The 25835-nt window shown below is 43.8% G+C and overlaps 1 protein-coding gene across 1 annotated transcript in view; it reads right to left on the reverse strand.

Moving 5' to 3' along the window:
- Positions 1-25835, reverse strand: part of LOC138593317 (corticotropin-releasing factor receptor 1-like) — a 74945-nt gene that overhangs the window by 22936 nt on the left and 26174 nt on the right. The window contains exons 5-6 of the mRNA XM_069664270.1: positions 14153-14238; positions 3802-3908 (exon numbers count right to left, since the gene is read on the reverse strand). Of these exons, the coding sequence (XP_069520371.1) occupies positions 3802-3908; positions 14153-14238 (193 nt within the window). The remainder of the gene's footprint in view (positions 1-3801; positions 3909-14152; positions 14239-25835) is intronic.

Consider the following 25835-nt stretch of genomic DNA (forward strand, 5'->3'; position numbering starts at 1 on the left):
TCCCATCAGTGCCGATCGGAGCCGAGACGATAATTACCCGGGTCTACTGCAGAGTCATGTGACCCGGGTCTGAATGTCGAGTGTAACCTTTCCCTCTAAGCAAAAGAGCCCGGTGTTAGCGGGTTTCTTGACCAGTGGGAAAAAGGCTCAAGAGACTCACCCTGAGAGACTCCACCTCTCCTTCATTTCGAAAATGGATCCCTGATATGATGTCAGTCATACAAAAGGAAACACGGTTCGATAAGGAAATCTTCAGGTAACTGAGACCCATTTCTCGCGTACCTGGACGAGCCTGATGCAGGATGAAAACTCTCATCACTACTCTTTCTACTCCTCGTAAGACTCTTACGATTAACAGCTTTGTAACGTTGGTTTGACTTCTTTTCTGCCTGCTCTTCATCTACCTGTTTTTCTTTTCAGTGTCTCTCATACTCATGTTTATTTTTCAGACATGTCTGAGCCTGGTGTTTGTTTGATCTTTTAGTTTTATTTGTATTATGCTTAAAAAACTACAAATAAAGTAAAAACATACCTGTTTCATCAGGTGCAGTCAGCATTTTATCCATATATGTGTGATATTGTTTTATTCTTATTCTTTTGCAAACATTCACAAACTATTCACCTGAAGGGTCCGGGGTAATTTTATGTATTTATTGTTCATACATTTTTAAACACGTCTGATTCAATGTTTTATTAACGTTATTCTTTCTTTCTGTGTTTTCTGAACTCTCAGTTTCTCTCTGTGCTGCAGTGACGTGAACTTTTATCCTCAGGTAGCAATAAGTACTCTTCATTCATAAATTATACGCTGAATATTAGAAAGGAAAGCATTTTTGGGTATATTTTGTTTCTCGCCCTGCAAAATATTTTGATTTGCAGAGACTGGTTTCCTTGTGTGATGAAACCAGTCTCTCTTTGCTTGTGTGTTGGGGTCGCTGGTGCAGCGCTATGACGTGTCAGAGGTTAGAGATCCGTTTGCACAAACCTTGTTTACATTTTCAATCCAATTTCCAAAGTATTAATGTCCTCTTCCTGATCTAACAGCGAGGGTGAAGGTGAACCCGTCAGACACCTGAACATTTTGATCAAATTACACCTGAGCAGCTTGTGTGGTTGCAAAGGAAGGAAGGAGTTCTTTCGAGCTAAAGTTGAATGCCCTTTTACTCCAATAGTCATTAACTGTAACATGACTCAACAGTTGAAGCATTTCATGGAATCTCTTCCGGTTGAATCATCGGCACAAAAGATGTGCAGCTGTGCGAGAAAATATCTGCTTTGTTGATTAAAGTCAAAGATACAAGCAGAGGAGGATCCAGGCAGTCTGAGCGCCACCAGCTGCGTGCAGGGTGGAAACTGTGCACCCAAAGTCGTGTTGCATTCATGGAGAAACGTTTCCAAACCCCTTTCTAGCATTAAGGGCGGAACGCATCCGTTTCTCTGCATCATGCATTTTTGCACATCAGGCCACCGTAGAGGGCGCCGTTTTCATGCATCGAAGACGACACGAAGAAAAACACGAGTAGGAAAATAACTGGAGGTTGTAACAATGGAATCATTCAATGCCGATTCTCGGATTTATTTGATCTCTCAGATGTATTAACATGTCTCATCCTGCTTGTTTCTTGTTACTTATAATTTATATACTGTATAATTTATTTCAGTTTCATTCAGTTCTCATTTCCTGTTTTATTCTCTCCTCTCCTTTCACTTCACTTCCTGCTCGTATGTGATTAGCTGCGTCCCAATTCACATATGCATCCTTCAAAGGATGGATTGCGTCACAGCGGCGCGTCGCAGGCTGTCCCATTTCGAAGGCTGCTTCAAATGCGTCCAACAAATGCGTCGCCCTTTTCCCGGTCCACAAAGGATCCAACGGGTGCATCCTTTGTGACCCAACGTATCCCAGAATTCAATGCACACCAATTCAAACGAGGTGGCGGGCTCTTAAATGGCCGAGGAATACTCTTTAAATGTAAACATTTTTGGTTTCAACTCAATCAAATAGCTAACGTACAAATGTTAAGACACGAAAGTGCTCTGGGACCAATTTTCTTTAAAATTGTGATGTTAGTTTTATTAGCTAGCTAGCACGCTAGCTGTTTGCGTTTGTTTCCCTGAGCTGGTTTCATCTCCGTCACATGTCCTGCCGTTCAGCCCTTTCCTCATATCACCTGACCTTCCTGACCTCTTCTTTGTTTCTTTGCACATTTCCTGATGTGTACACTTTTGATTCTCGCACACTCTCTTGAGATTTATTCGCCTGTGTCAGACCTTTCCTGCTTCATTTCCCATAAGCCTTGTATAATTGCCAGTGCCTTTACAGTCTGCGTTTGGGTCCTATAACCTTTAGTCCACTTAATCCCTCTATTGACTCTCACTGTGTTTTTGTTAAACATCCACAGCTTAAACACCATCACGTGCATCACTAATATCAAGGGAACGCTGAAGTTACAACCTCATAAAACATTCAGCACTTTAAACAGATTCACTGTCAGATAACTGAAGACAAAAAGAAATGTTGTATTTCTTTAAGCACAAAGGATGAAACGCAACTGTCACTGTGCTGCAAGGAAGATACTCTGTCTCTGCTCTTTGCATGCATTTAAATGAGTTAATATGCAAACCTCACGTCACACTATTTGTGGTACCCGAGGGGCCTGGAGTCCTCGTGAGCAGATATCTGCAGGAAATATCACGTTTATGTTCCTAGCAATATAAACTTCATCAGATGCATAAGAAGGAGATTCCCCTGAGATGCAATACTTGATGTTCATTAGTGCAATACCTGTCCAAGCAGCAGACAGAGGTCGTGAGTGCTTTACAAGTCATGGTGCTGTCTTTGTGCTAACTTGCCCCCGAGTGTGATAAAAACACAGACACAAAAAGAGTTCATTTCTGTTCAAATCGTTTGACAAAAAGTCTCAGAATCAAAGGCAACATATTTAAACCAAATTAACTTGTGTCTTTGTTGACTCATCCAGGAGTCAGCTCTCTCTCTCTTCAGTAAAAAGAAAACCTTGAAATCGGAACATGAGCTTCACTTTTTATTCACTCTCATTACAGAAGCTAAAGTTACATTTAAGTGTTTGAAGGATGAACTTTTCTCTTTGCCTTGATTCTTTTGTCTCTTTACAGTTGGAGTGCCAACCTTTCTCTCCTCCCCTGGCAGCAGAACGCTTCCCTTAAATGCTGCTCGATCTCATTAAAAGAGTGAGAAAGGTGAGTAATAAATGCCAAACTCCTCCACTGCCCCGATGCCATTTTTAGCTGGCCGACACTCGTCCTCCCTCGCTCCCTGAAGCACTGCGGCACACAAACACGGGTTGTGCATAAACGCTGTCCTGTAAAAAGTCTATTTATTATTTCTCCCTGTGCCCTTTCACGCTTTTCTCACCCCCGGGGGTGTCTCGAGGATCGATAGCAGCCCTGGCTGTTGAGGGTGCTAAGACCTTTCTCTCGTTAACGCACGGTTTGCTTTGCAGTTTGTCACAGAAAACCATCCCACCTCCACCGGCCGTCCCAGCAGGCCCCCGCTGGATGCTTTGGTGTTCCTCGCAGCTTCCTGAGACAGCTATATTATTCCCATTTGAGGGGAAATGTGCCCTAGTTTTTGCGGGCGTCTAAACCCCTTTACATCTGCGGGATTGAGATAGGAAATGTTTTATCCCATGACCAAACGGTTTTTGAATAAGAACGAGAGAACGCTTTGAACGCGGGATCTTAGGAACACTGACGTTTCTGTCACATCAAGGATGCGTTCGGGATTATCAGCAGCCTGGTGGCAGCGAGAGCAACACTCACCTCAAACACAAGAAGAGGAAGAAGGCGATGAGCAGAGCCACCATGGAGATGCAGTGACCCAGGAAGTTTATGATCACGGCGATCTGGTAGTGCATCTTTCCTTTTTTCTGCAGGGAGAGAGAAACACAGGAAGAATCGTCAGAGTGAAACTGAAAATCCTCTTCAGTCTGTTTCTCTTGGCTCTGACTCGTTTTTTAACAAGCGGCTCATTTAGAAACTTTGAATCAGGCAACACTTGGCAGAGTTTTAAAGAAGCAATAACAAACTGAACATTCTCAATAGTAGCTGTTTATTCAGTGTGTTAAACGGTGCCAGATAAACATGTTTAAATATTCTGATATGAAATCACACTGAGAGAACAGCTGCTCTTTGTGATTCAAACCGCCAACAGGCATGAATACATTCAAGACACCCAGACTGAGAGAGACACATGTCTCCTCTGTGATCTCTCTGTCGTCCTTTGGGCTTTTTCTTTTGGTTCTTTTGAGTCTTTGCAGCAAATTTGTGTCTCTTTGTCGTCTTGCCAGCTGCTGTAGTCCTCATTTTGTGTCTTGTGGTCTTCTGACATCTCTGTGCGGTTATTTTTGTCCCTTTTAAAGTCATTTTGCATCTTTATAAAGTCCTTGGTGTTGGTTCACGCGTTACAAAGTAATCTGTTAGAGTACTCTGATTACTTTTTTTGTTGTATGGAGTAACGTAACGCGTTTGTTCTGCAATTCAAGTAATCTGTTATTTAGTTTTCATAAGAAAGTTTAGTTTTTCAACAGAAATCTGTCACTGGAAAACAAATCACCGTATTTCTCTTTTCCTTTTGTCTCCACAGAAACAGAAACTCCCTGAAGCTCTGTTTCTGTTTCTCTCCTCCTTCTTGGCAGGTCGCTGCGTACCAGCAGAAGGTAAACACAGCTGTGTCACTGCACATGTGTAGCTAGCTAACTCAGCTAGCGAGCTAACAGAGAGGACAGCGTTTACTTTGTGGAAATATTCACATTATTCTGAATGTTTGGGTGAAAGGGACGAGAACAACATGACGGTGAAATGTAAGCTGTGTCTGGAGGAGAAGTGCTCGTCAGCTGTGAAGAGCTCGACCTCAAACGTGAAGAAGCATCTGCAGCTAAACACAACTCCACAACACTGGTGGGACTAAGAGCCTGTGTTGTATTGTTGTCATGGAAACAGCTGTGCCTAATACTGTATGCCTCTGCCCAGTTTACTGTCAGACTGTTAGCATAATAAAGAGCTGTAAAGGTTATACTGCGTCTGTCAGTCCTGTTATCAGGCTGCAGAGTTACAGATTATGGGTCGTAAACGAGGCGATGCAATGATGATAGAGTCGATACATTCAAAGGTAGACGTACAGCAGGCTACACGCCGTTCTGACAATATAACACACATGTGCAACAAGTCGTAAAGGGGGGTTAATCTTTGGTAACGCAAAAGTTATTTTGCAGCAATGTAAGAAGTTACTTTTAAAAGTAACGTTAACCAACACTGCAGGCATGTTTCTCTGTGGCTGTTTTTGTCTGAAGTTTTTAGTCTTTTTTGGTCATTTTTCATCATTTTTATAAACTTGGATCTTACTGAAATATAAATTGTCTTGTTGTAGTCATTTTCCTTTCTGTGGTCATTTTGTCGTCTTATCATTGTAGCCAATAAGCATATCTTTGTAGTCCATTTGTCAATTTTTGTCGTTTTGTGTCTCTCTGTCGTCTTGCAGCTGTTGCAATCATCGTTTTGCATGTTGTGGTCATGTTGCATCTCTGTGTGCTCATTTTTGACCTTTTTGAAGTCATTTTGCATCTCTTTGTAGTCCATTTGAGCCTCTCTTTTTAGTTGTTTTGTGTCTCTTTGTTTTTAGTTTACATTTCTTTGTGGTCATTTGGCATCTTGTTTCTTTTCCCACATTGTTTGTAATCTTTTTGCACAGCTTTGTTGTCTGATTTTATCGCTCTGAAATCATTTTGTTTCTCTTTGCAGTCATTTCACATTTCCTTTTGGTATCCTGTCCCTTTGTAGTCATGAAGCATCTTATTGGAGTCATTTTTTTCATCACCTTTTGCACCTCTTTGTCATGTTTTTGTATCTGCTTGACATTCTAACACAAAATGATCTGGTCTCGGGGCCCTGGACCTTGTCGACCTGACGAATAATCCAGCTGTGATACCAAGAAGCCCACAACCTATCATCATACCTGTCAGCTTCCAGATGTCAGAGGGACCTGTGCCATCCTCTAACCATGAAGACTCTACAGCCTGTGAACGTGCACACACACTCTCATGCAGCTTCCACATGAGGCCTTCGCTCTGCAGGTTTTACACTGCACACATGAAACTCTGAAGCGCTGCCTAAAACCGAGCGCCGTCTGTGACTCACGTATCCATTGTGATCGGATTTCCGCCCCACACTACCAACAGTAATCTGTGCTGTAAGTGGATTTATGTAACCTCCTGGTGTCTACGTCCAGATTAAATGAGCGCATGTTTAATCCCTGCCCCGCCCTGCATGAAGCATCTCTCCCATTCACTTTATGTTGGTGCTGCAGAACAAATCTTTAACTCTTGAGCGGACAAATATCATGGAAACAACTCTTGTGGTTCATGAATGCACACTGCATGGTTGATGATTTGTTCGCAGAATAATCCTACAATGTGTCTGTTACGCTGTACTTAATTACAGGATGGGTTTGGCTTTTTACAAGCCTGTTTTATTAGAAAACTCGTGTCTATAAAAAGCGATAATTACTGCTGCAATCACGGCTGATCCAGAGAAGGGATTGAAAAGCTCTTCTTTCATCCTTTACACGTCGGTTTCCATCACTTTTTGTGTGTAAATAAAACACAGAGAATGCCTTGAAGGAGAAAGTCTGAAGACAAAGAGACACAAACAAAAGAGTGACTTCTTAGCGAGATTGTGGAGGAGGCGTGATGCAGCCAGGAGGAGGTTATGACAGCAGCCTTTCATCTCCACCATTCAGGAAAGGTAGACACACTTTCTGTCCCCCACTTCCTGCTGCATCCCACCGCTTGAGTCAACAAACTTTCCAAGGACACATTGTTCGTCGTCATCGTTTGAGGCTCATGGAGTCGTATCTGTTGATCGGGTTTGTATTGGCAGCTGAAGTGTTTCTATGTGAGTGTTTTGCATGTTATCGTGTTCATGTCACATCTTTGAGGTTGTTTTATCTTCTAATCGTCACTTTGCATGTCCTTGTTGTCATTTTGCATCTTTGTGGAGATCTTGGAACCCATCAGCTTTATTCTTAACTCAGATACAGCCTTTGGGAGTGGCCCCCTTTTTGTTTACAGTGCTTCGAGTGCTTCGAGTCCAGGACAACGCTTCCTTTTCTGAGCACTTATCATTGTTTACAGTCCGACAAGCAACTTGAGACGTGAGATTTGGAGTTTAAAGACGACATCCACACCAGATAGCTTCACTAAAATTCAGATGTCAGATTTGAGATGTAATAAAATGCTAATTCATTCGTTCTTCGATTGCGTCACAGCTGCCTCCGCCTCTCTCCACAAAGACAAACGAAGTCCTGCTCAAACACGAGGAGACAATTGCTTGTATTATAAACAGAAACAAAAATGCTTCAGACACAAAATGTGTTGCATACAGATTCTGCATCATCAGCAGACATCTCTTCTCTTTATAGAGATAAGGTTTTCACTGAGCACCAACACAGATCTGAATCACAGAAAGAAAAAACGAAACTGTTCAATATTTAATCTTTTAAGTGTTTGTCTTGGTGTTTTTGGCCTTTATTTGATAGGACAGTGAAAATGGTGAGGAAATGTGGGGAGGAGAGAGCGGGGAAAGAAATGCATGAAAGGGCTGCGAGCCGGAGCCGGAGCATCGAGGACTCTGCCCCTGCACATCAGGCACACGCTCCAGCAACCGAGCCAAACCAGCGCCCCGAGTATTATTTTTAAGTATTTTCTTTCCTTTTTTTTTTTTTAAGATCATGTTTTTGGCCTTCGCCTTTATTTGATCGGACAGTGGATAAAGCTGGAAATGTGGTAAGAGAGAGGGTGGATGACCTGCAGCAGAGGCTGCATGCTGCTCAGGGTTGGAGTGGAGCCTGGGGCTGCTGCACACGGGCTGCGGGCCGCACCGCCGAGCTAAACCGACGCCCCAATCTTCAGAGTTATTTTTCCAAAGTGTTGGCTTCTTGTTGATCTCTTTCACTTCTGGTTGTTCTGTCAGTTTGCATTTGTTTCTAAGGAACAGAGCATTGAGCTTCAGGGCCACCGTACAGGAGTCATGTTACTCTGAGTTCTGCTGCTTTTCATGTGATACACATCTGAAGACACTGATTACACCTCAGCTGCTTTTTATAACACCTGTTGTATAACGATTTCTTTGTCCGGTCCAGGACCATCCTTCCTAGAAGCACATTAGCCTCATTCTGAAATGATTTCCTTCCATATGAACTTGCCGAAAACGCTCAAGACATGACCGTTTATACACACTGGGCAGGCCGGAGGGTGTAAACAGGAAGAACGCTGCAGGATAAGGAGACCGCCACATAGCTCACATAATAGCTCGCTTCCTGTGCAGCAATCCAGAATGACTGCACAACAGCTGCTAGCACAGAAGGTCTGCTACACCTGTGATTGAGAACCTGTGGAAGATTATTTAACCAGGAAGAGCATTTGCATTTAGAGTAGGGAAGCCTGTCCAAGACATCACAACACTTACAGTTAAATTACAAACAAAACAAAGACAAATTCAGTGCAAACCAAGTAAATCCAAACAAGTTAGTTCAGCCAAAGCAAACACGGGGCTCCAGATGTCGGACTTACAGAAGCCACATGGGTATTTATCATCCAGGGGATAGTAAATGCATATCATTAGTGTTGGTCCCAGGAGACAGATCTTAATGCATCTTTATAGTTGTTTTGAGTCTCGTTATTTTAGGTTCGTTTGGTTGAGTTTAGGGTCATTTTAGGATTCTGCCGTCGTCGTCTGCTGCTGCTGTCGCTGTTTTGTTCTCTGTGGTTACTCAGTGTCTTACTGCAGTCCTTGTATAATCTTTAATGGTCACTGTGCATTTTGTCTTTTTAATGTCACTGTAGTCAGGGCTGCACAGTTAATCGCGAATAACGATTAAATAAACATGATTGTCGGTGATATTGGCGTTTAAAATGCTCCGCCCGAATTAAACTCTGCTGCATATCAAATCAAGCGCTCCCTAAACTAGCAGCCGCTCCCCCAGGGGGCGATGGAGAGCTTTGGCCTTCACTTTTGGGGGAGCTGGCGTGTCATGTGATGAACGCCGAACCTCTCAGCGACAGTTTAGAGTGTGTTTCACGGTGTTTTGGTTCAGCGAGTGACCATGTTAACTGGTGACTTTCAGAGGACTGAGGTCTGTGGTTGCCATAGTTACAGCAGCTGTTGAAAATGGGAAGAGAAAGTAGCTGTCCTCGTGTATGCCTCTTTGTTGCTTCATTACGATCTCAAAATATACTTCTCTGTTACGTCTTTGGAGTGTTGTTTGTGCGACGTGTCGCATTATCATGTCGGGATTTTGAACGCTGCAAAACAGGAAGAGAGCGAGTCACTCATTAAACCGAAACACCCCTCCCCCAAAACGGCTCATCATCCGTTGTTTGGAGGTGTTCCAGGTGTAGGGCGAGTGATGTTAAGAAGACAAAATAATCAGCAAAGAGGTCATGAAGCCTGCGCCTGTGCCGCAAAGCAACACGACTAACAAAGAGCAGCATGATGAGTGTGTGAAGGCCGAGAGGAAGAACGAGCTGCTCCCCGTCCTCCAGCGTCAGTCATCCAGAGCAGAGACACCCTATCCACCCAAAGACACACTGAAATCACCCATGATGCACCACATTCAGGTAACGAACCTGATTTCAAGTCTTAGTTTGATGCTAAATTTGTACATTGAGCCCTGTATTGAAGTCTTATTTGTGGTCCTTTAACATCTCTTTGTGGTGTTTGGGAGGTGTAAATGTCACGTACGTTTGATCTTTCAGGACGTCATGTGTTTACAGATTGTGATGCACGACACACTTCAGAGACATCTAGTGAATCAGACATGTTGTGTTTCTTGCCTGCCGCCCCAGAGTCCACATTTTTCAAAGAATTACATCCTGAAGTTCAGCCAGAGCAAACATGAGTCCTCAGATGTCTGACTTACAGAAGCCACTCGGGTATCATCATCCAGGGAGTCACACACGCATATCATTACTGTTGTCCCAGTAGGCAGGTCTTAATGTAACTTACAGGACATTTCCTCTGCTGCTGTGAGATACATTTTTTCACCAAACAAGGAGTGCAGATCATGTCCCCGTGTGGAACACAGAGAGAGACTCTAAAAAAGGACGCTTTAAAGGCAGCTATGACAGGAGGAATGATCACAATGGATGGTGATTACACGATGAAGGATTACTCTCTCTGCGAGCATGTGAGCTGTGATATAGACCTGAAAAGGAGAGAAATGAATAGATACTGACTGGTGCAGGACGGGCTGACACATCAGGACATAAATCAGGCGGACATAAGATGGATAGCAGAGCCTGAGAGGAGGAGGGGCGGACAGGAGGATAATATAAGACCCACCCACCTCTCGCTCCAGGTCCAACTAAACGTGTGGGCCACAAGAAACCTGACTCACTCTCCTTCCAAGGAAACAAAGACTCTTATCTTTTGTTTGAGAAAATAACCTCGAGCGAGTCCCAAGAGGAGGAGAGGATTCGTCTCCACTCAAACAAACTTTCCAATAAGCCTTTGATCTACACTTTCTCCTCCCGATGGGACCGCTGGATATCCAGTTCAATACCGACTGAACTTTAAAGAGGATCTACTTTAACTCCCCCGCCTTTCCCCCTGATGTCAATCACGCCACCTGCTGATTTGTTTTACGGCTCCAAAAGGACACACAAAATCAAACGCACATTTTTAAAAGGTCAGACAGTCTGTATCCATCTTCTGCAGGGATCGATCAGACATCACACTCACAAACTGAAGGGTCTGCAACTGTTTCCTCGATAAAGTGCTGCGTTTAAGGTCAACATGCCTTCACAGGTTACACATAATCCTTTACAGAAAAAGGGGGTACTCGATATGTTTTTTTATTGTTAACAAATCCCAGGAAACGACCAACATCAACAGGCCTGATCCCTCTAACAAGTTCCGACTGTGAAGCCAAATCCTGATAAAACCCTGAAACAAACGAGCCGATCTGAGCTTTGTGGAGAGGATAAGAGCAAAGATCCTCGTGAGGCGACGCCAGAAAACACAACACAAACATGACATCACAAAAAGTCACATGACGGAGAAACGACGAACAGGAAAGCAAAAGAGCTTTGGCAAAAACACGAGTTTGCTTTCTTGCTGAGATTCATTCCCCTCTTGAGCCAGGACATGATTAGCTTAGCTTAGCATAAAGAATAAAAGCATGGGAGGCTGACGTAAAACACAACTTGTCAGTTTGCATCGCTATTTCTGTACAGATTGTTTGCGATGTGTTAAGAGAGATTTTAAAGAGGTGCTAATATGTTTATTTTAGGACGGAGCCAGGCTAGAGACTTCCACCTGCTTCCAGTCTTTATGCTAAGCTAATCGCCTCCTGGCTGCACCTCCATGTGGTATCCTTCAAATCCTTTTCTTATGTTCTTAAGCGGAAATGCAATAAAAAGTAGCTCCCACTGTGTCAGACAGTTCCTCTGAATCTACTGAAGCTGTAAAATGTCGCATTAAAAGCTTCTAACTAACGAAGCCGAAGAGTCGACTGCAAACGACCTGAAGTAAGACGGATTTATGGCTCGTTTACGTCCGCGCCGTAAAAACTATTCAAAGCATCAACCGAAAAGAACTTTTATCTGACGCGCACCTTTTCAGTGAAATATTTGCACTTTTGTTCTTTAGCACACTGAGCTGTGCACGAGCAACAGCACGGCAGGCTGTAAGTTAAGCTAGCAGCTGTTGTGAAGTCTCAGATATGGCTGAGAGTTGATTCTTAAAAGGTTTAACAGGAAGCTGAAGTCTCTCCGTCCCTCCAAAACAATCAGAGCTGCTGATTCAAACCTCCAAACACACTGAATGAAGCCGTTTTATATAAAATCTGTTTCTCTGAGACTTTTCTCCATCAGACACAGGACATCAGCTGTGAGCTGAGCTGCTGCTAGCTTACATCAGTGCCTCTCAAAGTGGGGTCCTGGGACCCCTGGGGGTCCGCGAACCATAGCCTGGGGGTCCGCGAAATATTATAATAAATTTAGAATAAATGATAATATAATAATAATAATTGTGTTGTATCATTAAAAATTGCATGTCTATAGATGACGACCATTTGTGCAAGCAAAACAAACATACTTTGTCCATTACTCCCGCCCACGTAGCTTTGGACCAATAGAAACGGATTGTGACACATCACCTCATGAATCACTCAACTCACTCAGGTCGCAGCGCACCGTTCCTGCAGCTGTCCTGCTGCTACTTCAAAAGTATAAATGCTGTCTAAATGTTTTTTCTGTTTATCACTATGAAACAGGTCTGCAGTATTTACATTGATAACTTTTACAATACAAACAGTTCCAATGGCATCTAGGAGTGCAAATGGTCATGAGCATATAACCGTGTTTCGATTATGAGGGGGTCCTTGGAGAACGTTCGCCCCTGTACGGGCTCCCTGGCCCTAAAAAGTTGAAGAACTCCTGCCTTAGATGACAGCGCTCAGGTTGTTCTTTGTTAGGATTCCTCATCTCTTTATCAACATGGGATTCAAATAGGTAAAAGCACAAGCAATGTTAATAGCTGTGTTTCAATTCAGGGGCCGCATCCTTCCAAGGAATGACTCATCCTTAATTGGGACACAGCTAATGTCTCTCAAATCCATGTCTCTTTAGAGAAACAGGGGATCTGAAAAGTGAGCTGCTGCTGACTTTAGCTGAGTAAAATCATTCAACCAGTTAAAACACACAAAAAAAAACATTCATGAAAGCCAAAGAAAGCAGTCCGATGGAAATGTTTTAATGTCGGGCGAACTCTGTGAAACATGCCTTATACAGGCAGAACATGAGGCCGCTAAAAGACTTGGTAACAGGTGGTTAAAGGTTCGTGTTGAACATCCAAATCATCCAACAACATTTTAAATCCTTCGACTTGAAACACGCTGTAAAGAGAAAAATGTAAATCAATAATAATGGCCAACGAATCGGGAAACCCCGTCTGATTATCTGACAAACGTTCATGGTGCTGCGAATGCTATCCTGAGCATTAAATATGTATCAATCCGCTGCTCAAAATAGTCCCCATCAGATGCACGATTTCTTCCTGGATGAAAGCTACACTGCTCAGCTGTTTCTGGAAATCACTGAGCATTTTTTGATGTTGATATCCTCCACATAAACAAAGAGTCTGAGAGCCAAACAGGGATTCAGACTGTGTAAGGAGACAGATTATCACAGTGTTGTTTCTCGTCTTTTCATGGGATTTGTGCAGAATAAAGCCAGTTTCATCCTCTAAATTCAGGACGAGGAAGATGTCTGAAAAAACATACAGACAGCTTATTGAAGCAGAAGAGGGTCTCAGTGTTTATGGAAACTTCACTGTGTAATATTCAGCTCCAGCAGATGTTCAGGTCACGGCAACAAACAAACATCTTTGCATTTTACATACAATACCTCAAATGTGCTCGTTCCAGCCTCATGTAGGTCAGCGTGTTCTGTCTGAAAGCTTTGTCCTCTCTTCAATCCTAATTAAAATGAGCGCTCAACACCGTCACATCTGCAGATCACAATGCTGCATCCAGGTGGAGGATAACAGCATGCAACAACAAAACAGGATAAAAATCTGGAGCACAGCGGGATCGTAACAGCCGCCATTTAACCAAAACACTGCCGACCGTGTTTTTCCTCTCTGCGTTTACATCTCCATCACATCGCCGGAGGACAGCGCTGCCTGGGAAAATCACTGTCACAGTTTTCTTTTGAGGAATTTACCAAGTGAAACACTTTGTGTGCAATCAGAAGAGGAATAGCTGCAGGTTAATTTGTAGATTTCAAGCCTCCACCTACTGAAGGAAACCAGCCAAGCCCCCGAACCCTTAAAAAGGACGACATTAAAGCTGCAGTTTTCATGCTAATTCACCACAGTTGTTGTGGTGTGTTAGCGTTATTGTGGAGTCCCTTTAGGCTGCAGGCACCAAGCAACCAAAGCCTGCATCCATATTCTCTACAAATCACCCTGGAGTCAACCTCCTCCTCCACCGCTAACCTCGCTGCCTTTGTTGTTGGTTTTTGATTAACGCATGTTTCATGTGCTTTGAGGCTCTCCGTGAAAGGCTTCATTATTCAGGATAAATGTACACAAACGCCCCGCGCCGCCGTCTTACCTCCTCGTGAAGTATGGCCTTACACATGGAGTAGTTCCCCTTCAGCGCCCACGTCCCGTTCGCCAGACATTTCCTGTAAACGTTATCTGCACAGAGAAAAGGAGAGGACACAGATTTAGATTTTTGGCCTTGTATCCCTGAAAATCTACATTATGTGAAATGCTCCTGGATCTGCCGTGGCACGGTGACCTTCTCTGCTTTTGAGCGTAATAGGGAGCGATATCATTAGAGGTAGAATTTCAAGCTGTGATATTTCACACATCTGCTGTCAGGACAGTCTGCCACCCTCGGCCTCAGCATTGTTATCTTCCTTTACATTTAACCTCGGTGACCTGCTCTCAAACCGGATTTTTCCAACACTTTACACGAAGTATTTTCCCCCTGTGCTCGCTCGTATCCGGCTGCTGCGAGAAGAAGGGCCAGTTTTTCACATAAAAGCTGTGACGCAATTATCGGGTGTATTTTTAAATTTCAATCCGTCTCCTACTTTGAATCCAAAGAGAGACCATAGAGTGTAAAAAAGCATCATTTCTGCACACTGAAGGAAAATGCACGAAAGCTCTGACAAGTGATGAGTGAAATTATATTTTTCCATCATCGCAAACATTTTTCTGTCTGCCTTCACAGGACAGAAGTTACATAATCTGCAGCGAATTTCACATTTGTCATTTCACATTGGAGATGAAGGAAATCAAATCGTCAAATAGGGACACTTTTTTTTCCTGCAGATGTTTTGACACTGCGGAGCTGAAATATTGAAATACTGCAAATGAGGCAATTTAAAGTTGAAAGGAGAGTTGTCAGACGTTTCATGAGGATGATTTTTTTAAACATCAGAAGCCGTCTGCAGAGGAGGAGGTGCGGCGGCTCAAGCTGACAGCCTGTGCACAAAATCACGCGTGCATTTTTGTAAATAATAAGTGAGGCTTTAATGACTCTGACCTTGTGAGAGATATTTAAAACAAAATGACTGAAGCTGCTTCAAACACAGCTTCATGACACTTTATTAATAATGCATGCAAATAAATAAAGTGCATTTCTTATCCTCACCAGCCCTCTGAAATCCTCACTTACAAACAGCGACGGCACAAGTGCACACATGCTTCACTCCAGATGAATACATGCATGTAAAAAAGCCTAAAAGCAGAAGTCCTGACTCCCCCTCGTACCAGAAGCAGGTTGGCTGGTTTAACGTCGTCCACGTCACTACAACTTCTCCCTGTCGCTCACATCCACTCGCCGCCTCCTGTCATCAAGTAGTTTTCCTCTGTTTGTCTCGATGCATCTTTCACGATGTTTTTGTCGTGTTACGTCTGCCGTGTGTGATTTGCACTGATGGATAAACCAGGGAACCATCTTTCCTTCCTGTTAGTGTCTCATCCATTGTCATCCTCTGGCAGCTCTTTGCACCGTCTCTAATCTATCATTTATAACTACACAATCTTTTGTCTTTATTATTATTAGAATTATGCATATCTTCTCAAGTTTAATATCCATCCATTATGTGTACCGCTGATCCTGTTCAGGGTCTCAGGGGGGCTGGAGCCTATCCCAGCTGTGATTGGGCGAGAGGCGGGGCTACGTCTGGACTGATCACCTGTCAATCACAGGGCTGATACACAGAGACAGACAACCTATCACGCTCTCGCTCACACCTACGGGCAATTTATACCCCTTTCCCATCTAAAATCAGTGCACTGACGCAGGTTTTTCAGACATGGGAAGACCCGCTTATGCCGATGGTCTCTTTTGTGCTGCGTCACCGTCTGACGTCAAAAACGTGTCGGAGACAGGGTTAGTAAAAGGCGATAATTACCTGGGTCTACTGAAGAGTCATGTGACCCGGGTCTGAATGCAGATTGTAACGTTTCCCACTAAGCAAAAAAGTGGGGTGTAAGCGGGTAAGAGGGAAAACGGCTTTAGATTCCCCAGTGAACCTAACGAGCATGTCTTTGGACTGTGGGAGGAAGCCGGAGTACCCGGAGGGAACCCATGCATGCACAGGGAGAACATGCAAACTCCACACAGAAAGGCCCACTACGTCTGAGCCGGGATTCAAACTGGGAACCTGCTAGCTGCTGCGCAAACCACTGCACCACCGTGCAGCCCAGGCTCAGATATATTACATATAATTTTGCAGTTCAATCACAGGAACAAAGCCACACAGTTGTGTAGTATGAGCCCTGTCTGTAAGTATTTACCGCCGCGTTTGTGTCGCTGCAGTTGCATATATTTGGCTAAAAGAGTTTAATTGTGCAGTTAATTATATATATTGTTTAAGGGCTGGTGTTAAGCTTTGGCTGAGGTTGATTAGCTCTGTAACAATACAGCACTAGCTAACCTACAGAGCCAACATTTAGCATAGCATTCATAGCTTTGAGAACAAATAGGGCATCAAAGCTGACGCTGCATGTGTCTGCTAACCTTCTAGCTGTGAGGCGACAGCGCTAACCATGATTCTTATTCTGCCTTTATTTGACAGGACAGCTGTAGATAGGACAGGACATGTTGGGGAGGAGAGAGCGAGGGGATGACATGCACCAAATGATCGGCAGACCAGGAGTCCGACCTGCCTAAACTGCCTGAGCTAAACCAGCTCCCCTCTATTATAATATTATAGCATACTGCGTATTCACACCTTTCTATCAGAACCAGCATGAACTTTTTCAGCAGTTTGAGCTTCAGTAGCTCTTCTGTTGGATCGGACCACACGTGTGTCACTGAGCCTTGGCTGGTTTTCCTTCCTGGGACCACTTTCGGTGGGTCCTGACCCCTGCAGACCGGGAACACCCCACAGGAGCTGCAGGTTTGGAGATGCTCTGACTCAGTCGTCTGGCCATCATAGTTTGGCCCTTGTCAAAGTCGCTCACATCCGTACGCTTGTCCATTTTTCCTGCCTCCATGACGCCAACTTCCAGGACAAAATGTTCACTTGCTGCCTGACATATCCAGCCCGCTGACAGGAGCCATTGTAACGAGATAATCAATGTTATCACTTCACCTGTCAGGGGTCATAATTATATGGCTGAACGGTGTGTGCGGCGCACTCGCGTGTCTCTGTCTTGTCTTGTTTTTGTCATGTTGCCTCTGTTGTCTGTTGTGCTATGGATATGTCATGTTATCGTCTCATTCATTCAGGTTGAAGCTGCTCTTTATGTTGGGATGACGGCACACGATGCAACCCTCACAGCCAGAAGCCCCTGAGTCTCTTCATCCCTCCAGTCTGCAGACATCTTTGCTGTCGTCTCATAAACGATCCTTCTTCTTTTACCTCAGACGTTTTTAATCATCCTGTTATGTGTCACTCTTCTGGTTTACACCAGTCACATGATCTGGACATCATCACGCCGCCCTGACTTACTTACTGCGTTCACACATCGGTTCACACCAACTTCTTGCAGATATTTTACCAGGAAGCCGGCAGGAAAAAGTCTGCATGAAGTCGGGCTGAAAAATTGCCCATGCATGCAACCTGATGCAGTCAGTGCATGTGTGAGAGAGGCTATAGTAACTCATCACACTGACTGTAAAGTGCCTACTCATGCTTACTCTTGTCGCTGCAGCAGAACCAAGGAGTTGTAGACGGCAGCAATCAAAGTGTATTTATTTAAAAAACATCCACTTTCCCTTTAAGGAGATGATACTGAGCGAGTTCTGCTGCTAAGGATTGAAATGATGATGAGACAGGCACTCGAAACACTCCGAGCCGGTCTGCAGGATTGTTTGATGTTCAGTGAAAGACTTTCTGTCAGCGCGGAGAGACTTCAGCAGTGAGAGCACGTACGGATGTGTCAGACAGTTAATCGCTCGTCCCGTACAGAAAAAAACGCTTTTCACTGACTGATGTGGACAGCTCTGACCCTGTTCCTGAGGCGCGTTTCCTCGGGTCGTTGCACACCTTTTCCAGTGACAGGAGACCCGCTGTGGAGAAAGTGAAGCAGCCCCACAGTCGGCTGAAGCTGCAGTGGTTTAAAAATTGTTTTTGCCTGTTTTAGGAGACGGTTTGTGATTTTCTCTCAGTCAAACAGGGCGAGTCTACACAGCAGGCAGTTTGTCTGCTCCCATGTTTCAGTGTTCATCAGCAGCTGTTTCCCTCATCTGGAAGAACAACTTGCTTTAAGACAGCTACAGAAATGTCTTCTATGTTTTCCAGCTGTTTGTTTTGGTTTCCAGCCCAACAACTTTCTGTTTTTTTTCATTTAATTTATATAATTGGACGACAAGAGGTGGAAATATCCCGGAGTAAAAGTCGTGAGGGAACTGTGATCCAGCTCAGATTTAAAATATCTATTAAATGTTTTGTTCAGGGGAGAAATTAAAGCAGTTTTTCCAGTGTGTGAAACCGTGTAGTTAAAGCAAATCTATTTTACTTGGAAGCACCACAAATCCAGCTACAACACATTCCTGCAAATTTTATTTAACTTAATTTAGCAAAATCTTATTGTCTAATTGTTTCAGCTCTTGTATTTATGATGCAACTTCAAAACTTTTATTGATTAAAATTGTTTCCTGACTTATCGAACCTTTAATCGTCGGCTCTACAGAATTTAGGGATATGACACATTTGAAAATACTTCTCGTACTGACATCATAATAAGCCAGAATATAGATAAAAGCAGGTCGTAGGCATAACGATGGCTTCTCACAATTAAATAAAGTGAAAATGATCGGCGGCGATATTGATGTTTAAAATGCTCCTCCCGTAGAAAACTCTAAAAACATCAAATCAAGCGCTCCCTGAACAGCCGTGAGAGGTCTGGGCTTCACTGTCAGTCATGTGATGAGCGCCGACCTTGCAGCGGCAGTTTAGACTGGAATAAAGAGAACAATAAAAACAAATATCCCTAAAATGAATAAATAATCGTGATCATCACTTTGGCCTTAATCCTGCAGCCCGAGATAAAAGAGCTGGCAGAACATTCCTGCTGCAGAGGTTTAAGGGTTAAATGTTTCCAGCATGGAGATCAACTCTGATCTAAAAGCCAAAATGTAAAGCAAAGAATGACACGTGCGTCAGATACATCAGCGACGGCTGATAAACATAAAGGCGCGTTTGAATAAGGGGAAATGTTCTGGGGGGAGAGGGGATGAAACGGGAAAGGGTTGCCTGAGGGCAGTAATGTGCAATGAGTGGGGTAAAAATAGCCTGTTGACAGTGTGCTGGGACTGTCATTCCCAATCAAGATTACCTAGTTTGAGATATTCCCTAAACCCCAAACGCAGGAACCTAGAGAGAGACGTGTCTGCGGAGAATCATGTCAAAGTCAGAAGTTAAGATGGACAAAGTTCTGCTTTGAGCTGTGAATAAATAAAGAGTCAGTGGACTTTTAGGAACACTTTCTATCTATTTGAGTTCATAGACGTCGTTTAAAATCAGTATTTGGTTTTTATTTCTGTTCAAGCTGCTTTAAAAAATCCGTTTCCGACTATCCGACTGAATTAAAGGTGACCAAAGAAACAGCTTTTCCCCCCAAACGTCTCTCCTTTATTCAAATCAAATCTACACAATGCTGCATGATTGGTTCCTCTGGGCTCACGGTCGCACATAATCTGCATAGATTATCGTCTTTATTTAGAAAGCACACGTACCAAGCAAAGTGCAGAGCAGTTTTTAGGACGTCACAGCAGAGGGCTTCACACAGAGCCAGAAGATTAAAGGTAGAAAAGGTTTGAGCCTTAAATTAAGCTGTTTGACCTTTGAATTCATTCTCTGTGGCACCGCAGCTCACAGATTTATGTCTGTTAAACCTCTTTGTATAGAACAGAGTGTTTATCCTATCATTTAATAACACACATTAATGTCTCTGAATCATTCTTCATGTAATACGTAAGTAAGTTTCCATATCTGTGAACGTTCACCTCAGACCAACACAAGAAGCTGTTCTGCTGTTAAACACGCCGGCGAGCGAGATCCTTGCTGTCTTTACGGTAAGTTAAGTGTGTGTTTTGGTTAGCGGAAGTGGCTGCGGCGGCGCCACCCGCCGATCTCTACTGCGCAGACGTCACCATCGCAAGATAGCAGCGCCCATCACAGGGGCTATGTTGGCATCACTTTCGTACAATGGGAGCAGACGGAGACGCGTCGTCTATTGACATATACAATCATTGGCGCTGATGTAAACTGGAGGCAGATGGTGTCTTAAATTACGTTAAGTTTTCCCTGGTTCAGAACCAACACGAGACTGTGTGTCGGTCAGGAGCTTTGGACGTGTTGTGAGTGTATTTTTGACTTTCTGGTCGTCTCATCTTTTAGTTCACTTTACCAGAAAAATTAAGCATTAATTTCCTGTTAAGTGATCATTCAGATTTGGCTCATTAAGATAAACGGTGATCATTTTGCAGGAGGATGCTATTAAATCACTGCAGTGAGGAAGGAGCTTCAGTCAAACCTGAAATAAAAGCTCCATGGAAACCGTTTATAAAGGACTTTTTTTCATGCATTAATCTGAGGAAGTAAAGTCTCCTCATGGCTCCACACAGACCTCATGTTTTCCTCTCTTCAGTGGAGGTTTAAGTCACAAGCTTCGTGCGCCTTCATGATTTATTCACCAGGCTGCTTTCTGTTGCTCTTAATTTAAAATGCACCTAAAAACAGATGGAAACACTCTGACTGGACTGTATGTGGCAGACGCACTTTGTGAATGAATAAACTGTTAGCTGAGAAGCAGTTTAAGATCAGACCTGCCTCGTCATTTTTACATCATTGATCATGTGCAGGAGAAGACGTAGTCGTGCATCCAGACTAGCCTTTCCCTCTTCTTCCCGTCTTATGCTACGCTAGGCTAATTTACCCGACTCCAGGCCTGTTTTTATGCACAGACATGAGATATATTCAATCCTTTATTTCCGTTCTGGGAAACGAAGTAAATAAGTGAATGTGAAACCTTTCCTTTAATGAATAACCCGAGTTAAAACAACAAAAACTGAATTTTTCAATAAAAGGACAAAATGTTTGAGCCTGCGTGCGGTTGAGTCGGGTTGGACGCCAGCTCCTGAGGTTTCCTGGAAACATCCGTCTCTCTCTCACTTCATTAAAAGTTCCAGGCTGCACTTTCAGTAGCGCATGTACCGTCTCGTTCAATCATAGAAAAACATGCATCAATAATGTGAGATTTGTACTCTGCGTCTTCCTTTCGTTCTTCAGACTGCAGCGGGGCCACTTGATTAACATTCTCCTGCAGTCCTCCGAGGTCTCAGGGAGACGAGCTGCTGAAAGCGTCATAAAAACCATCGTTCAAACGGGTCACGAGCTCAAGGTCCCTAAAATAGCTGCTGATATCATCGAGTATCTGCTGCCAATCTGGTGATTTTCCAGGATTTATATCATCATCAGATACGTTTGTGTCTGCAGCATCTTACAGTGGATGTCATTGTTCGAAGGGATGTAAGAACGCTGCTACATATCACTTGTAATCTTTGCTTCGTGGCCAGCCTTTGTGTCGTCTGAATGGGTGTTAAAAACAGCCACTGCTCAGTGCCAGGTGCTAAATCCTCCCTCTGGAAACAGGAGCTGGAGGTACATGTGGATGGAACACAGGCTCCTCTCCAAGCCGGCGGCCAAACGATCCTCTTTTCATTCACTTCCAGACGCCACACGCCAGCCAGCCGTGCACACAGCTGAGAAACAAAGCCCGCTGCACAGAGGATCCTCTCCGCGGCTGAAAGCGCAGAGCAGAGCACAAACGCTGCTGTAATTGGAGGCCCTACGCGAGCAAATATGCTGACCCAAATTTAGTCACACTTACTTAGCACTTCAACTCATCGGATCAATGGCTGCAGCTAAGAAGCATCTTCCCCCTCAGTGCATTCTGAGCAGAGGTCTAATTAAAAGACCGCCTTAGTAGGGAAGAAAATAACTCACTATTTGCACTAAATGAGGGGATTTTTGCACAACAGTGGAGCAAAACTCGGAGCTGTGTTATGAAGCGTTCACTTGTTTATGCAGGTCAGCAAGTGTTCCAAAAACCTCAGAGAGTATACACATTAAAGGTTCTGCAGAGGGCTGCAGTTTATCTACTCACATGACCATTCTGTTTGCCTGTGTACAGATTAATGACACACATTAGGTATGATTGAAGCTCAATATTGTTCCTTTAATATCTTTATTTAGTGTCGGTGTAGACGTCCATAGAAAGAACTGCTACTGCTGGAGAAGACTCTGTTTGAATCCATCGTAAATCTGCACGAAAGGGGGAAAAGTCGTGCTCTGGTTTGTTTGTATTTCTTTACACCAATCAGGATCGTCCTGGCGGAGCTAAGTCCAGGGCGCTGCGACCGCGTTCCTGCACAACAGAGTCAGAAATAAACTTGACCATCATTTGCACATGAGAAGGTGAACGCCATCATCATCATGGCTGAATCCTTTCACCTTGTAGCTTGTTAGCTCTGACTTTGTTGTTTGCTGTAACAGGGAGTTAATGGCAGGTTATATGACTGTCTACGTCCGGGCAGTCAGATTAGTGTAAGCATGGATCTGCTGCGCGGCGCATGAAGGTGTAGAAGGTATTCAGACAGTCCTTAAGATGTGTGGATTTAAAATGCGTTTCAATGTTTCAACAGACGTGGGCAGCCGAGACACAAAGCCAATAAAACCTGTGCTCCTCCGAGGTGTCCAGTTGATCTCTTGTTCAGATTTCATCACAGGCTACGTCCAGTCCTTCAGAATTCCCCGAACAATTACTACAAGCGACAAGTTTCTCACAGGCCATCGAAGAAAACAACAATGTTTAAAGGACTATTACACATGTTTGGTCTTTTTCAACTGTCGACATGGATCTTTTTTAAAGCGTTGGTGCCGTTGACTAAATACAAAGATGGCCGACGCGTCTCCACCTCCTGCAATTTTACAAAAAAAAGCCAAAACCCCCCCGGAGCGGGTGCTGTCGTCTTACTCATCTGTATCCAGAGTGTGTGCAGTAGAGATCGGCTGGTGGAGCCGCAGTATTGACGTCCCGCCCCTTCCTCTACCCGACACACACCTGTACCTTGTGTCCTTGGCGTGTTGGAGCCCTCAGGTGGGCTCAGTCTGCAGCAGAACAGCTTCTTGTGTCGGTCTGAAGCAGATATTCACGCTGATGGAAAGTTCAATGACTGTAGTGTTAGTGTTAGTTACGTCTCCTCTCGCCGTTCCTCCTCTACTCTGCTACTCGGGAACAGAACGCTGCAGGAGCCCCATTTGTCAACAGAGCTGTCAATCATGAGGCCACACCCCCTTTTTACAGCATCAAATAACTAATTAGAAGTAAAGTTGTAAGAAAAACACTTGGACATAAATCAGTATGATAAGAACTAACTATAATGACTATTATGATCTGTTAACATAGAGGGGCGGGCTTTATGAGCTATACTGCAACCAGTCAGCAGGGGGCGGTAGAGAGGTTTTAGGGAGCTGTCATGTCGGCCATCTTTTTATACAGTCTATCGTCAGTGAGCTGCAACCAAAACAACCTATTTTCTGTAAGTTAAGTCCTTGTTGCAGACGCATCGGGACAAACTATTGTTACACTACCACGTAGCTTTGGTCCACCTGCATGAAACGAGCAGCTCTGCTCACATTGTTCTCGGCTTCTTACTGAAACTAGAAAGAATAAAGCATGAGCCAGCGATGAGGTCATGTAAAATGTAAAAGCTGAAACTCTTCAAAAAGACGATTTGCATTAAAGTAGATTAAAATATTCATAACTCACTTTTTTAAGAGGAAACTTTAAGGACACAACTGAGACTGAAATTAGTTGTTAGGAGAGTTTTTTCCCCGAGCTATTAACATGTTTATTATGTGTTTATATGTGGGAAATATATTCTGCAAAATATGCAAATTAACTAGTAAACTAAGCTGATATATGTGGTGGAGTAAAGGTTCCATGTTTCCCTGTGACATGAGGTGAAGCAGAAGCACAATGTGGCACTGAGATTAGTTTTAAAGTCTCTTATACTTTATATTTTCCTGCTTATACTCACACACTTTCACAGTTGTACTTTGTGGTATGGGTACTTGTAAGGGGTCTGAATGCTTCTTTGTTTACTGGTTAAAGAGGAATTACGTTTACGTATTCACAAACAACTCTAACACTCTGCAGTCACACTGTTTCTGACACAAACCAGACGGCAGCTCTTTTACTGCATCTTTCCACTCTGAAATAAAATTCAGGTGAGCAGCTGTACCTGTGTTCTGAAAACATGCGTCCCTGCTGTTCGTGGAAAAGTTTGCTGCCACCTCATTATCATTTAAAGGAAATCTGGAACAGCTCCTGAGAAACCGCAGGCTGCATGCGCTGAGGGGAGCCGATGCCAGCTTTCACGCTGGGTGTGTGTTCTGGCTCGCTTCTGTTTGGTTTTGAGACAACTCGAGGGTCTGCTGAGGACGGCACAGTCTGCTCGGATCTCTTTCTGCAGAATCGTCTTACAGCTTCTGCAAACTCGGCTTGAAATAGTAAAAATGCAAACATGATATAAATTTGAGTCTCAGAAAGAATCCCAAACTAAGTGAAAATAAATGCTCATAACTAGAAGAACAATAAGTCAAACAAACTGATTAGACAACTTCTCCAGATGGTGTGGGCGTGGCCTGTCACGCTTTGATTGACATCTCTCTGACTCCGCCCACAGTGATGGCACATGTAACGATCAGTACGTTAGAGTCGACTAAGTCAGAATCAGAGGAAGCAGAAGCCATCTTATTACACAGTGAAACATGTCACTAAACGGTGAGTGACGAATGCTATGCTATCCATGTCACAGTGAGGAGTTAGCAGACACATGCAGCGTTAGCTTTGATGCCCCTATGAATGCTATGCTAAATGTTGGCTCTGTAAGTTAGCTAGTGCTGTATTATCACAGAACTAAACTACCTCAGCCGACGCTGAACACCCGCCCCCCCCAAAAAAAGATCATCAGCTGCCCAATTAAACTGTTAGCTGAATAAATAGACAACTGCAGCGACACAAACGCAGCTGTAAATACAGACAGGGCTGATACTAAACAACTGTGTGGCTTTGTTCCTGTGATTGAACTGCAAAATTATACCTAATATTTCTGAGCCTGGGCTGCTCGGTGGTGCAGTGGTTTGCGCAGCAGCTAGAAGGTTCCTGGTTCGAACCCCTGTTTGGATGTAGCGGTCCTTTCTGCGTGGAGTTTGCATGTTCTCCCCGTGCATGCGTGGGTTCCCTCCAGGTACTCCGGCTTCCTCCCACAGTCCAAAGACATGCTCGTTAGGTTCACTGGTGACTCTGTGAGCGTGAGCGTGAAAGGTTGTCTGTGTCCGTGTGTCAGCCCTGTGATTGACAGGTGATCAGTCCAGGTGTAACCCCGCCTCTCGCCCAATGACAGCTGGGATAGGCTGAAGCCCCCAGCGACCCTGAACAGAATAAGTGGTATACATAATGGATGGATATCTGCCCAATAATAAGAAAAGTTTACAGAAACTTGATGCTGATTCTTCTGCACATCAGACCTTTTATTTCCTAGTTTAAAAGCTTTTGTGGATTTGGGTTTCATTGCCTGTACCAGAAACAAGAACAGAGGTATAAAGCTGCTCGTCACATTTCTTTTTGGCTCTTTCTCTTTTGTGTTTTCTATTTTTGGTGTCGCCCGTCTGCATGCCTACACAGACTCATGAATTCAAATCAAACGAACGCTCCGCTGAGCTCGAGCTCGAGCTCGAGCTCATTCAATAAAAAGATGAATT

The sequence above is a fragment of the Semicossyphus pulcher genome, unplaced genomic scaffold (assembly GCF_022749685.1).
Source record: "Semicossyphus pulcher isolate SPU_LCO1_2020_fin unplaced genomic scaffold, fSemPul1.0.p SCAF_16, whole genome shotgun sequence".
In the NCBI taxonomy this organism is placed as follows: Eukaryota; Metazoa; Chordata; class Actinopteri; order Labriformes; family Labridae; genus Semicossyphus; species Semicossyphus pulcher.